This window comes from Nuphar pumila, chromosome 5, assembly GCF_984573655.1.
Source record: "Nuphar pumila chromosome 5, dmNupPumi1.hap1.1, whole genome shotgun sequence".
Lineage (NCBI taxonomy): Eukaryota > Viridiplantae > Streptophyta > Magnoliopsida > Nymphaeales > Nymphaeaceae > Nuphar > Nuphar pumila.
Window position 1 is genome coordinate 125,212,856 of NC_143253.1, and position 15,250 is coordinate 125,228,105.

The 15,250-nt window shown below is 38.1% G+C and overlaps 1 protein-coding gene across 4 annotated transcripts; it reads left to right on the forward strand.

The window, feature by feature from the left end:
• Positions 1-547: 547 nt before the first annotated feature.
• On the forward strand, positions 548-13,554 carry LOC149838555 (protein TPR3-like). 4 transcript variants are annotated; one of them, XR_016432194.1, is made up of 26 exons: positions 548-711; positions 886-1,035; positions 1,126-1,305; positions 1,448-1,561; positions 1,678-1,836; positions 1,973-2,150; positions 2,258-2,378; positions 2,529-2,644; positions 2,770-2,935; positions 3,317-3,426; positions 4,211-4,280; positions 4,425-4,501; positions 4,822-4,917; positions 4,989-5,084; positions 5,239-5,366; positions 5,495-5,729; positions 5,828-5,989; positions 6,072-6,170; positions 6,646-6,792; positions 8,629-8,739; positions 8,806-8,985; positions 9,093-9,221; positions 9,331-9,426; positions 9,611-9,799; positions 12,530-12,773; positions 12,994-13,108. XR_016432194.1 is itself a non-coding variant. In XM_090007729.1 (26 exons), the coding sequence occupies exons 2-26, from the start codon at positions 956-958 to the stop codon at positions 13,196-13,198; spliced, it is 3,411 nt and encodes a 1,136-aa protein (XP_089863855.1). In that variant the 5' UTR covers positions 548-711; positions 886-955; the 3' UTR covers positions 13,199-13,554. The 4 variants fall into 4 exon arrangements, 3 of the variants coding, with proteins under 3 accessions (XP_089863855.1, XP_089863857.1, XP_089863856.1); XM_090007729.1 differs by having other exon boundaries at positions 12,530-12,696; positions 12,994-13,554; XM_090007731.1 differs by lacking the exon at positions 6,072-6,170 and having other exon boundaries at positions 12,530-12,696; positions 12,994-13,554.
• The last annotated feature ends 1,696 nt before the right edge of the window (positions 13,555-15,250 follow it).

Below are 15,250 nucleotides of genomic sequence, written 5' to 3' on the forward strand. Positions count from 1 at the left end.
TCAGCTTACTGGCCGTGTCTGACGTCAGCCCTAACGAATTAAGAACGTGGTTAGCCATCACGTCCTGTCATTTTCTTTTTCTTTTATTAATTTTATTTTTTTGTCAGTGCCCTCTGTTTTTATTCATCTTCCGTTTTTAAGAAAAACAAAAGCCAAGCCAGGAACGAAACGAAATTGGCAAGACATCCTCGAAACCACCCTCGATTCTTCCCGAATTTATTGCCACACCCTAACTTTTTGAAATTACCCTTTTACACCCTAAAGAGCCAAAATAGTATCACCATCACCAACCACAAGAAACAAGGGCAAAACGGAAACTCTATAAGGGCATTCACGTCATTCAGATATCCGTAGACAGTGTGGCCCACCGTTCAGTCCAACAACCACCAGACCCATCGGTCGAAGCTTTATAAGCCGTACTACCTATTAGGTTCTCCGCGTATCACGATTGATAAGTGAACTTTCTTATCATCCTCCTGTTCTGTAGCCCTCGCTTTCTTTTGGTATTTAAGTTTTTGTTTGTTAGCCTCTCTCTCTCTCTCTTTTCATCCTTCCCTTTGATTCTTCACGTTGTGCTCGAAGGAGAAGAGAAGAAGCAGAAGGCATTCCATCTCATACTCTCTCTCTCTCTCTGTGGTTTTCTCTCAGTGGATCGATCTGCTGATCGCCTTATCACCCATCTCAGCCAGAAGAGGAAGGAAGGGGAGCCGGGTATTCTTCTTCTTCTTCTCCTCTTTTTTTTTTTTCCTTCTTTTTAAAGATTTTTTTGTTCTTTTTGTTCCTTCAGTCTTGTTGAAGAAGCTTGCTCGGGAAGTTTTCTGCTTTTTTATTCCTTTTTTTCTTTGTCTCCGGATGAGAGATTTCGTTTTTCCGATCGATTTTCAGGCGAATCCGGCCGATCTGTGAGGGTTTTCCGGCGAGGTGAAGGAATTAGAGTTTGTTCGGATCCGTATAGATGTCGTCTCTTAGCAGAGAGCTCGTCTTCCTCATATTGCAGTTCCTTGATGAAGAAAAATTCAAGGAGACCGTTCACAAGTGAGTTTTTTTCCGTGTTTTCCCCTATTTTCGGGTTTTTTTGTGCAATTTTGCGATTTTTATGGTGGGATTGCGGTGGTTTTTGTTCAGATTGGAGCAAGAGTCGGGTTTTTTTTTCAATATGAAGTATTTCGAGGATGCCGTTCATAATGGAGAATGGGAGGAGGCGGAGAAGTACCTCTCCGGCTTCACTAAGGTCGACGACAATCGCTACTCGATGAAGATCTTCTTTGAGATAAGGAAGCAGAAGTATCTCGAGGCGTTGGATAAGTAAAACTCCTATTCTCCACTGTAAAGGGATTTTTTTTCCCTTTTTTTGGATTTTGCTGAATTTTTATATTTCCGTTTCTCAGTTTTTTCGTGAAAGGTTTCATTTTTACTTCTCTGTTGTTTCGATCGTTTTCTGGTTCAGGCAAGATCGAGGGAAAGCCGTGGAAATCCTCGTTAAGGATTTGAAGGTTTTTTCATCGTTCAATGAAGAATTGTTCAAGGAGATAACCCAGCTCTTGACTCTCGACAATTTCAGGTTCGCCGTTTTGGTTGACCCTTCTTTTGATTTTTGTTTTGTTGGAAAGTTTTTTAGGGTTCCTCGTTCCGTTGTTTCTGCGGGTTGTGATATGCTTTTGCCGTTCCTGGGTTCAGAGAAAACGAGCAGCTTTCCAAGTACGGGGATACGAAATCAGCAAGGAATATAATGCTGTCCGAGCTCAAGAAGTTGATTGAAGCGAATCCCTTGTTCCGCGACAAGTTGCAGTTTCCCTCCCTCAAGGCCTCGCGGTTGCGGACGCTCATTAACCAGAGGTGAGTTCTCTCGATCGTTTACTGTGTTTTCCTTGGGTGTGTAAATTTGGTATTGTGTACTTGATTGTTGGATGGTGAACTGAACTCATGGTTTTGTTATTAGAGATTAAAATTGCTTCTGTGTTTGTTGTCGTAGTCTTAACTGGCAGCATCAACTCTGTAAGAACCCGAGGCCAAACCCGGATATAAAGACGCTTTTTGTGGATCATAGTTGCGGGCAACCGAATGGCGCACGTGCACCATCACCTGCAACTAATCCGCTGATGGGAGCTATACCTAAAGCAGGCGGGTTCCCAACATTGGGTGGTCATGCAGTAAGATTGCTTGCACTTGATATCTTGTTTTTTAGTGGATTACGATTTTTGTTTGTTGAATTGCTTGTTAAAACATTGGTATGCATGAACTTATTGTACTCCTGCAGCCTTTCCCAACAGCTCCAGGACATCTTCCACCTTCACTCACAGGTTGGATGACCAATCCCCCTGTTAATCACGCTGCAGCTTCCAGTGGGCCAATTGGCCTAGGTGGTCCTGCAAATGCAGGTATTTGATCACTCGAATTTGTTTATGGAATAGGCATCTTGTTAGTCCTCAACTAAGACTTCATTGTGAAAAGCATTTTAGTCTTTTATTGCCTTCAATATGTCCAGTAATTTGTGTATTAAACCTTGTCACTGGTTCTTTCCATTGTAGCGGCTTTATTAAAGCATCCAAGAACCCCACCAACTAATAATCCTTCAATAGATTATCCATCAGCTGATTCTGAGCATTTGTTAAAAAGAGCAAGGACAATGGGGATATCGGACGAGGTATGCGACTTGCTTTTCTTATACCCAAATTCAATCTTTTATCTTGTTTTCTGGAAATTCTGTTTCTTTTTTATAATAAAGCAGTGGGTCTGATTGCATGTTATATGTTTTTCAATGCTTTGCAGGTCAGTCTGCCAGTAAATATTCTGCCTGTCACTTATCCCAGTCAGTTACATACTCAAAGCTTATATTCCTTAGATGACTTGCCCAAGACTGTTGCTCGCAGCCTGAGACAGGGGTCATGTGTCGTGAGCATGGATTTTCACCCCATTCAGCAGACTGTGCTTCTTGGTTAGCCTTCATGATTTTGAAAATTGAATTCTATGAGTATTTTGGGGCACTGTGAATTAGCTTGAGAAATTCTCTTATGTGGTGGCATCAGTGTCAAAGATGATGGTGGAGAAAAATCTGAGTATTCTGATTACTATATATGACTCAATTTCCTGTCAACAGTGCCATTTTGGTGTAATTTTCACGAAACTGGGTTCCAAGAATCCCCATTTTCATCATTCTCGATTATGTGAGAATATGGAAACGGAGAATTTGCTCAAAGATTCTCAGGCTAAAAGCACACCCTAAACTTACCTCTGTGTTTCCAATTTCTTAGCCATATCATTCTTTTTGTTCTCGTGTCTAGTTGATAACATGTTTGGTTTCCTTATGATCCTTTAGTTGGGACAAATGTTGGTGACGTAGCAGTATGGGAGGTAGGATCAAGGGAAAGATTAGCACATAGGAATTTCAAGCTTTGGGAGGTAGGAGCATGCTCAATGCCTCTACAGGTACATTTGTTTCCTCACCTTCAATGTGCTAGAACTGAAAATGCTAGGGAGCTTTCTCTTGTTTCTGTAATTTAATGTTCAACTTTTAAATTCTGTTGACAGTGGAGGCATCTTGTCATTTTTGTGATTTTGCATCTTTGTTTATCCATGAACATTGGGTGGTTGGTGCTCCTGGTCAAAGCCATTTGCATGTAGAGACCAAACCCAGGGGTTGAAACCTTTGATTGTGCAAGTCATTAATGCTAAGGTCCTCACATTGGATAGCCTACAAAGAAGAGGCTATAGTTGTCCTAGTCATTTTATCATGTGGCATTAAGGTCTTGGAAACATGAGCATGCCTATTTGAGTTTTGTGAGGGACCAATGTCTATTTTCTCAATGGGCTGACTTGAATTTACGAAGGGATGCCAGCAGATTGGTCTTCCAAAGAGTTTTGTTGGGAAGAAGTTAATAGAAAGCACATAAATGGTTGTGTTTGGAAAGTCTGGGTTAAAACAACTTGGTAGCACATTTGGCTCAAACCCATTCATGATATGGAAAACTTTTTTCCTTGATATAATCCACTTTATACTCAGGTGAGACTTGGGCATGTGTTCCTCAAAAGCTTGGCCTAGGATCTCCGCTGGATCAGTCTTTGCCTCATCCAGTTAACCAATTCAATTACTATTTTCTTTTGGCATGACTGATTGCTTCTAAATCTCTGTAATAGTCCCGTTATCAACATAATTTAGTTTGCTTGGTCTTGGAGAATAAGTCATTTTTCACTTGATTACCATGTTTTGCAGGCAGCACTTGTCAAGGACCCAGCTATATCTGTCACCCGTGTAGTGTGGAGTCCAGATGGTTCTCTATTTGGTATGCAATGGTGTTACTTTTTACTACGAATAGTTGAAGCTTGCAAGAGATTCATGCTGGTGTTTACAAAAGCAAAATTTATGATGCTAAGTGCTAACTGGTTATTTTTGTGCACTTTGTACCTGGCCTACTTAATTGTTCCAGGTGTTGCATATTCCAAGTATATTGTACACATATATTCATACCATGGTGGTGATGACATTCTGCGGAATCACTTGGAGGTTTGTACAATTAGCAAAACTGATTCTCTTTTGCCTTTTGAATGGCCCTATTTCCATCTAAACACCATACGGTCCCTTGGCAGTTAATTTTTGTCTCTCTCCTTTTACATATGAAGAGGATGAGAATCGAGATAAAGAACATTTGCTTATAATTAATTTGCATGGTAAATTCTGAATTCTGGAGATGGATTAACATAATAAGATGCTGCTGAGGTGTACCCATTGCATGGTGCTTTCACTGCCACTTTGTTTCTCTCCCTTCCCACAGCCACATGAGATAAACTTCTGTGCTTGCTGAAACAATTTATCATTGTCCTCAGATTGATGCTCATGTTGGAAATGTTAATGATATTGCTTTTGCTCACCCTAACAAGCAGCTGAGCATCATTACCTGTGGGGATGACAAGACTATCAAGGTTTGTTGAATATATGATTCTAAATATTTGTTATTAAGAAGACTTGTTTTATTAAGATATTTTTTGGGTAGGTATGGGACGCGGTTACGGGTGCTAAACAGTACACATTTGAGGGTCATGAAGCACCTGTTTATTCAGTTTGCCCACATCACAAAGACAGTGTTCAGGTTTGTCCACTTCATATCCTGGAAGATGTTTGGTGTGTTTAGTGTCACATTTACATTTCCATTGGAAACTGTATGCTTGATTCGTTCTAGTTAACATATCCCTCATAGATATTGGAATTTATTTTATCTGACGATTCTGCTTCCTCTTTCGTAGTTTATATTCTCCACTGCTCTCGATGGGAAGATCAAAGCATGGCTGTATGATAACATGGGTTCCAGAATTGACTATGATGCGCCTGGTCACTGGTGTACCACTATGGCCTATAGTGCTGATGGGACGAGGTTAAGAGTTTTGGATTTGACCATGGTTATTTTAATTATTTTGTCGATTTTGCACAAAGTTAATGATGAGCTTCCCATTATACATTATGTCTTGTGATGCATCTAACTTTCATATAAAAACTTTACAGATTGTTTTCATGTGGAACTAGTAAAGATGGAGATTCCCACATTGTGGAATGGAATGAAGCTGAAGGAGCAGTGAAAAGAACTTACTTAGGGTTCCGGAAGCGATCCATGGGAGTTATACAATTTGATACCACTAAAAATCGATTTTTGGCTGCTGGTGATGAGTTCCTGATTAGATTTTGGGATATGGACAATGTCAACCCCCTGACAACCATTGATGCAGATGGAGGATTGCCAGTATGTATGGGAATAGACAGTTCACGTGTGACCGTTTGCATGTTGTATGTCAAATTTGGCTTCTCATTGAAGGAACTAACATATGTTGGCCTATGCAGGCCAGTCCTCGCATCCGGTTTAACAAAGAAGGGATACTTTTAGCTGTGTCTACTGCTGATAATGGTTTCAAAATATTAGCAAATGCTGATGGGCTTCGGTTGCTACATACCCTTGAGAGTCGTTCCTTTGATGCTTCCAGAGTTGCTTCTGAGGCTGCAAAGGTCTGTTAGCCTCTTTCTTTTTCCTTTTGTTTTGGCTGATGACATGTAGAGCTGTTTCAACAATCTGTGCTTCGTTCTCCAGCCATCTGCAATTACCTCACTGGGAGCTGTTAGTGCTGCTGGAGGAACTAGTGTTGGAATGGTAGAGCGTTCCACACCAGTGGTAGCTGCTGTTCCATTGGTAAATCCACCATTGCCATCACTGTCTGTACACATCTTATTTAACTATGAAAATTCAACTGTTAACTTCATTTCATTATTGTTAATTTTAGTGTCTTGGATGAATGTTTATCTTATTTGAATGCAGATTGGATCATGTACACAAAGGTTCATTAGATTTTTCCTTCTTGTGCTTTACAAGCTGATTTGGTGAACTTAGGATATTAGTACCAAGTTTGCTGAGGCGTATCAGTACTTAGTTCTTATGTGATAAGTTTACATTTATTTCTTCTATTTTCTGGAGTGTAGAGTCTTAATGTCTAGCATGGCTGTGGTGGTATTTTGTGATTGTTACATTGTAAACTAGAGTCTTCCTTCTAGGATTAGAATATCTGATTGAATTCCCTCCCTGCTGCACAGAAATCAGAAACTACACTGAGGTTTTCTGAAGTTTGACTGGCTAACATGTCCTTTTTCTTTTTTGTCTGTCTTCACAGAATGGAGAAAACCGAAGCACAGGGGATGTTAAATCCAGGGTAACTGATGATTCTGTGGACAAAACAAAAGTTTGGAAGCTTACGGAAATCAATGAACCACTACAGTGTTACTCTTTGCGACTGCCTGATAACCTATCGTCTGTGAAGGTAAGAATCTCATGATCCCTGAACTAACACAGAAATTAATGGAAGTCCAAGTATTTGTACTGAATGAGTAATCACAAATCAGTTTCATACTATTGGTGTTCTTGACGTGCAGTTTTTTATGCCAATAGTGTCATTTGCAGAGTCTCAAAAGCATAGGTTTCAGTTCATCTTATGAATTGTAGATGGGATTTTTTAGCAGCTGCAATTCCATTGAAGATTTCAGGATTTCAATGTGTTTATATGTGAATTTTATTCTCTTGAAAGTAGTCTATCACATTAAATGTCATGAGTGCTATCAAACAATCACGTACACCCTGAAAAGAATGCAAGGAAATTCATAACTGTAAATGTTATAGCGAATTCCAAGTGACTGAAATGATAATTATTCATCGGAACTCTGAAATGAATCATGATGCTGTTTCATGCATATATGTAGCTTAGACATGTAGATGAATGGCTTGTCTCTCACTCTGCTCAAAGCCTCTCTCTCATGCTTTTTTTTTTCTGACAACCATCTGAAGTAAAATATAATAGCCATATGAAAATCTAAGTCTACCTTCCACTAAAAGTTTGCGATACACTTGATCTGACGCAATTTGGAGTCTTTGTGATGTTAATATCCAAGAATTGTTTCTTGTAATTTTTTGTTCTTTATCTCTTTTGTAACCTTTCCCTATTTTTATGGCCACTTCAAAAGTAAGTATATTCAACAAATAACATGTAGATGTAGTAGATCAATCACAGCCACAGAAGTCATGTGCAACATTGTGGTTTTGTGACTTTGTCTTCATTATATACTTGTATTCTAGAAACAATAGCTGTAGCCATTAATTATTCCCTACCTATTTCCATTCTTTAACTAATTGAAATTGTTGGTGAAAAGATGCAAGGCAAGAAACATGAGGGAGTCGAGAACTTTTATTGCAATATTGGATATTGATCAATCAAGCTATGTGCATATAGTGAAAAGAAAAGAAAAGAAAAAGTACTTCAAACTAAGTATCCCTCAATGCTGATTTTGAAATACCAAAAGTACCTAAACAACCTTTCTTGTAGGTCAAACTACTATATGTCATAGAATAAAATTCTTAAAGGTTCTGATCTTGCCATTCATTTTCTACTCCTAGATTAATATCCTATAAAATAGTCCAGATTTGCCTCTGACATATTAGCAAACTTACATTTGATTCCTACAAGTTTAAGCAAAACAGTAACAACGTAAATATGTTTTAACTTTCAAGTCATTTGGTTAAAATAATTTAAAATAATTTGGATGCCGCTTGGACATGTAGTGCTTGTCTCTCTTTCATCGGACCATCAAAATGGGGTCAGATTTACAAATTATTATTATTTTTTTGTATCCCTTCCTATGTAGTACCTCTTAAACCCAAAATGTTTTATATCTTTACTGCATGTCTCCTCTTAATGCTCCTATATTGTCATCAGTGTCATTTTGAAGCATTGACTTTGTCTAAGTGAAACATTTTCCACTTTAAGGTTCAAGCTGTGGTGAAACTTCCAGGTTAATTTTCATTATTGACGTGATTTATGCACATAAGATTTCAGTTATAATTTTTTGAGATTTCAAACCTCCTAAAATTTTTACTTCGATTAGCTTTTGGAAATTATTTACATGCATCTTTGGAAATTTGGAGAATCTACTAATTAGTTCCCTTTAGTGGCGCTATTTAATTGCAGTATGACTATTTCCAATGTAGAATATCACATTATTCATATCATCTGCATAAACTAGTGTGTTTTTTATTATTGTAAATGATATATACTTTTATAAATGTTACAAAGGTAAAATTATTTTGCATATCCATTTTCTTCCAGGTTTCCAGATTGATTTACACTAATTCTGGGGTTGCGATATTGGCACTGGCATCCAATGCTGTTCACAAGCTCTGGAAATGGCAACGTGGTGATCGAAATCCATCTGGAAAGGTAAAGGTTGATGATGATGCATATTGCCTTTTTTCTTATAGTTCTCAACTGGTCTTTGTTTTATAGGCAACTGCTAGTGTACCACCACAATTATGGCAACCATCAAGTGGCATATTAATGACCAATGAGATAAGTGACACAAACCCTGAAGAGGCTGTTTCATGCTTTGCTCTATCAAAGAACGATTCTTATGTCATGTCGGCATCGGGAGGAAAAATATCCCTCTTTAATATGATGACATTTAAGGTAAGTGGACTGATCTGTGAATCGGAAAAGATATTAGGGACATAGAGAATATGCTATTAGGCTTTTAAGCTGTTGATGCTTACTGAATTGCATGTTGAGTATTTCAGACAATGGCAACATTTATGCCTCCACCACCGGCAGCAACATTTCTTGCTTTCCATCCACAAGATAACAACATAATTGCAATAGGCATGGAGGACTCGACAATCCAAATCTACAATGTCCGTGTTGATGAGGTCATGTTCTTACATAATTTTATGTTGAACCTTCCAAATTCCATGAAGATCTCACATGTAATTTCCCGTTCTCAAACGTCTGACAATCCTGGTTACAATATTTTTTCAGGTGAAAAGCAAGCTTAAAGGCCATCATAAGAGAATCACAGGCCTTGCTTTCTCACATCCTCTAAATGTGCTTGTATCATCTGGTGCTGATGCTCAGGTATGTCAAATAACAAGATATCAAGTCTATTCAGAGCTTATTAATTATCTCCTCCTGTAGGTCATCTCATTTTCTCAGTGTCCTCTACGATCACATGCATTTCTTTTCTGTGAATTTCACTTTGTTAGTAAATTCTAATTTGTCAAACTCACCTAGTTATTGATGATATTGCATTCTGTTGCAGTTGTGTGTATGGAGCACCGATGGATGGGATAAGCTTGCCAGTAAGTTCTTACAGATTCCCACTGGACGTTTTCCTTCACCTCTTGCTGAGACACGTGTGCAATTCCATCAAGATCAGAAACACTTCCTTGCTGTACATGAGACACAGATAGCAATTTATGAAGCCTCTAAACTGGAGTGCCTCAAACAGGTGCATTATATATATCTGGCTTACCATGTTTCGGTCATTTTGTAGAACACCTACTTTATAACAAGGACAAATCACTTTCAAGATATCTTAGATTCTAAAATGTAATAGTGGCATCTTTCTTCATTGTAAATCGTCACTAAACATCCTATGTGGTTCCAGCCAATGCAACAGGTCACCAAAGTCTTTTAGGAAATTGTTAAGAATGACGAACTTGAGCTTGTTATTGGAGGTAGGTTTCTGCCTCTTTCTCTAGGAATGGTTGAAAGATGTTTTTGAAATTGTTTTGCCAAAAGATCTCGAGAGCTGAGAAAACTGCCATCTTTGGATTTAGAAAGCAGATCCATGTATGCTACTATACTCATCAATTATAATTATGTATTTGCATTTTGATGACAATGATGGCTGGTTTGTGGGACCCCAAATGCTGCTATCTTTATGTGTTGGTGATAAGCGGATTGGCTAGTAGAAAGTGCAAAAAGAATTTCTATAGCTTTATGTAAATGACAATTGAGGCACGAGCTCTTTCAGGAAATTAGAACCAGAAATGGAATTGCAACGGCTGAAGCATTTGAGTGAAGGAAAATTTGAATGCACCAACCAATAATTCCATGTGACATTTGCCTTGCTTGAAGGGATAACTGCTAGAAACTGAATTTAAAAGCAGACATAAGACAACACTAATGTTTGATTCATAATCTGGTTGATATAAATCTTGATGTTGTTCCACTTTGGCAATCATCTTATTTACAAGTTTGTCATGTAAGTGTGCATTGGAATGAATACATAGTAAGCATCAAATTTGTTAATGAAATATGAGCAAAGATTTTCTTGTTAAGCAAGCACTGAAGAGGTAGGGTTGAATGGAATAGCTGGATGGTTTGGTCGCACAGGGGGTTTATCCCCCAGCTTACTTGTGAAAAGTGGAGGGAAGCTATGGGTAGCTAACCTCTTCCTCTGTATGAGTGACAACTTTTTACTGGATTGAACTCCATAGTTAGTACTTAGAACCATGATTGGGAAGTATGTGACCTATAGAGACACTTTGATATTTAAAACTTCAGGGAAAGCTGGTTAAGATGGAGTTGGTGAAGGCTGAAGATGAAAGAATGCCTTGTGTTGAAGAATCATGGGGATAGCTATCTTTTCATTTATCTGAAAGTGATAATTGTGTTCTCTTCATTCTCATGACTCCATGTTCCCTGAAGAACTTCATTAATTCAGCAAGTTGATTCATTGGTGGTGTCTATCTGGTATACAGTGGCTTGTAACTTTTGAATCGGCCTTTCAGATGGAGAATTATATCATTTTCACTGATGGGCTCATTTATGGCAGCTAGCTAGATGGTGATGGTTTCCGACTTTTGTAAGTAGTCTTGAATGGACTGATTGCTTCCAATTACTAGCTGAAGAGTTATAATGAGTTTCAGGAGAAGGAAACAATTAGAATCTTGGTCTGTGTTTCCAAAGAATCACCAAAAGACTATCTTTGCTCACTTTAATCCATGTGTATCAGCAGTCTCGAGAATCACAGCCTACTGAACTAGTAAACAGTTGCTACTTGAGTACATCATCAAACACCCTTCAGGGCCTTCAGTCTCTGCAAATATCAAGAATAAAGAATCACAATTGCTGAATTTGTAAACAAATAACGAAATAAGGGCACTTTAGTGTCAGAAAAATTAAGTCTTTAGTTAGACAACTAACAATAGTCTTATCTCTAGTTATTACTATTGTTAGTTCTACAGGAAATAGTCCAACTTGTCTGCAAGTAGAAAACCAAGTGCTACCATGCTTTCTGATTTCAGTCTTCAGAGACTTAAGACTGATCTATTAGATGCCTTTAGAGCTCACGGATGTATATATAGCCTAGAAACCAGAACCAAAAATTTAAAACTTTCTTTATGGGTTAGGATTTACCAAAAAAATGCAGAAAATATGGCTATAAAGGGCAGATGGAACTGGAATATGGAAAAGCCAGAAAGAAAACCAGCTGGCAGCAACCTGAAATTAATAAAAGAGACAGCCTGTAACCTGCTTCAGAAAAGTTTAGCTGCTCTTCTAACATCCAAGAATAGACGAACTCCGTTGAATACACATACTTCCAGACAGGCAGGTGTTATACTTGAAGCACACAACCTTCATGACAAAAAGTTTCAGCCAACATGTGATTGTATATCCTCATTGCGTGATTCTTTCTCGCAGGAACAATGTAAGCAAATCCAAGATGGAGTCTTACAGGTCTGATACCATGTCAACTCCTATGAACTCCAAGTATATATATACATGAACCAAAGCTGGACAAGAGATATAAGCAGCCTTTACTATATAATAAAGGGCAGACCAACTTAAAGAAGGAAAAATGACACAAAGACCCTTATTCCATAACAGAGTAAAAGATAAATGTAATAAAAGACTGTATACACTAAAAAGTACAGTGTATACTATAAAATATATGGTCACCACCCAAGATGGGGTGTTGCTGTGGTAGATTTTAAAACTTTTCTATGACTATTTAATACATATATCATCAGTTTCATTTGCTCAGACAAGTTTCTATATGTGCCAAGTTGGACATAGTTGATCCACCTGCCTTCTAATTGAATGTTGCATTGTCTCATGTTTATGGACCTCCCTACATCTGCATTCAATGCTATAAATATGCACTTCTCTGTTTCCCCTTAATGTTACCTTGTATATCATGTTAACTGAGGTTTTTGTTGTTTGCTAACAGTGGGTACCACGAGAATCAGGGGCTCCAATCACTCATGCAACATATTCATGTGATAGCCAATTGATATATAGTAGCTTCGCAGATGGAAGTGTGGGTGTGTTTAGTGCATTGATGCTGAGACTAAGATGCCGGATAAGTCCAACAGCATACTTGCCTTCTAATGTAAGGTAATTATCGAACACCTATTTGTTGCAGATGCTGGGGAATATACGTTCTTCCCTGAAAGATGAAAGCACGGAAAACAGTACAATCCTACTTTGCCTCCACTCCTTTAATTTGACCTCTACCTTCCATCTACTTTGTTCTTCATCAGGCTCCAATGGTTATGCATTCTCGTGTAGGAGGGACCAGCAAAGCCTTTCTAATCCATTTGCTTCTAGCTGACATTCCCCGCCTACATATTTGCATTTATTCAAACAAGCACTTCATGTTTCATTAACCATTTATGTTTTCTTATTGTGCAGTTCAACTGTATATCCATTAGTTATTGCAGCTCATCCGTCTGAACCAAATCAGTTTGCATTAGGACTAACAGATGGTGGCATTCATGTTCTGGAGCCACTAGAATCTGAAGGAAAATGGGGTACTGTGCCGCCTCCTGACAATAGCCCTGGTTCAACAATCACTGGCACAATAGCGGCAGGTTCCTCTGAGCAACCAGCAAGGTGACAGAAGGTATCGAAGAAATCACAGTTTTTTCTAAATTAAGAGTGAGCTGCGAGCCAAAGGCATTTCAAAGGATATTGGCTAGATGCAGCTGTTTGACAGCATATGACTAGTGCGTCCACTTACTCGCTAAAGGCATGTGCAGCATAGGGGAGGGATAGCTTCATGATCTTAACTTGTCTTAGTTCTGGAAAGTACGTGCAGTGCCGTCTGAGAAGATTAGGCCTGTTCTGAGGTCATCATCCACACGCTCCATGCCAAAGTTGAAAGAAAATAAGAAACAAAAAGGTTGTAACGTGTGGATCTGGAATATATTCAATGTAACATTGTTTCAATTAATGTGTAACACATTCATCACATACATTTTTTTTTTGTTTCATTTTTTATAGACTAATAGACTTCAGGTTTATCTGATTTATTTTCTTCATAACCTTGCACCATTTGTTTCATCTGGTTTACGTTTCAGTTTCCTATGATTTTTCACTTTGTTTTGGTCATTCATGTTTGGATTATGCGTGCACCTACTCAGGGTCCTTGAGCCCAGTTAATGGATCCTTTCCAAAGGCTGAATCATGATGTATTCAATTCAGAATCTGAATTCTCATTAGGATATATCTGACTGTATATTATTCATTTGCTTCCCTATTTCCATTCTGGTTGAGTTTGATTATGAAATTCGTTGACTTGACGCATTTAGTAAACCAGTGGGTTGGATCAGAATTTAGACATGGACCCATTCTAAAGAATGGTTCGATTCTTGGATACAAAGTTTAGGATCTGTCCTTGTTTTTAGCTAAACTGTGTTTTACTGGTCACAATAATATGCTCCTGAACTGACTCAAACCTGAACCCAGTTTGTTACTTGAACCTGTTTGTACCCGAACCAATTTGTACCTATCACTAACAACCTGAATCGATTAAAATTTGAACGGGTAAAAACAGAATGAAATTTCTACTTGAATAATTTTAAAACCTGCATGAATATGCATGTAATTCTAATTTTATGATAACTATTTAAAATCATCCGAATCACGTTATCCACCACTAGTTACACTTAAATTTCGAGGTTTTGTAGAAAAATCAACCTTCTTAACCCTGTTTTAACTGAATTCAATTGGCAACCTACCCAGTTTATGCCTAAACTAAACTAACAGTGAATTGTCTGTAGACCTAAATCGAATTCTGACCCAATGTTTACCTGACCATTTGTTTTTTAACTATCATATGCCTGACCCAATGTTTACCTGACCATAAGTACGGCAGGCAGAGCCAATGCGACTATGTCTTTGATCCCGTGAATGGTTTCTCGTTCTAAATATCAAAAAAAAAAAAAAACTTCCAACCCCATATAAGGCAACCCATTAAAAAAAAGGAAAAGAATAAGAAGAGCTAAAGCACCATTAACAGACCGTGCATGTTTTTTTCACCGTTAACAGTGGGCCGGCTGAGGACTGATCTAATACTATTTTTGTTTGAAGAGTGGATCTAGATCTTGATCCAGATTTGACTTAGATCTTATTGTTACGGTGAAGTTCCACATCCTAGTAGGGTCTGAGCTTCGGTCGTACTGGAAGTATGTATTTTATGAAACTGTGTATGTGACCGGTGGAATTACTTTTTTATTTTTTTAATCACCCATTGTGTTTGGACATATGGATCTTGAATGAAGATAGTACAACTCTAACAGTAAAAATAAAAATAAAAAATCTAACAGTAATTTGCTTCATTAATGCATAAGAAACATGTAATTCTGAGCAAACTTGTAAGTCTGCTATACTTCCTCGTAATGACCTGAGGTGTGTTGTAGACTTGTAGTTGTAGGTGTATTATTTTGTTATGATAAGAAAAAAAAAATTGGTTTCAATCACATATATATATATATATATATATTTTACTCGAAAAAACCGCCCCAAGCATAGAGACCTGGTCACCATGGCTCAGCTGAACCTGGTCACCATGGCTCAGCTGTATTTACAGTTGTCTTGTCAGCATAAAACTCGGAAGGCTTACTCCTCGACCCCAAGGAGTTAATCACACATTTTCATGACTAGCTTA

Excerpts from the sequence above, each read along its gene's own strand:
- LOC149838555 (XM_090007729.1), top strand. The coding sequence starts at position 956 with ATGTCGTCTCTTAGCAGAGAGCTCGTCTTCCTCATATTGCAGTTCCTT. Across the intron at positions 4,502-4,821 it reads TTCTGCGGAATCACTTGGAG|ATTGATGCTCATGTTGGAAA; the intron begins GTTTGTACAATT and ends CATTGTCCTCAG. Across the intron at positions 6,171-6,645 it reads TGGTAGCTGCTGTTCCATTG|AATGGAGAAAACCGAAGCAC; the intron begins GTAAATCCACCA and ends CTGTCTTCACAG.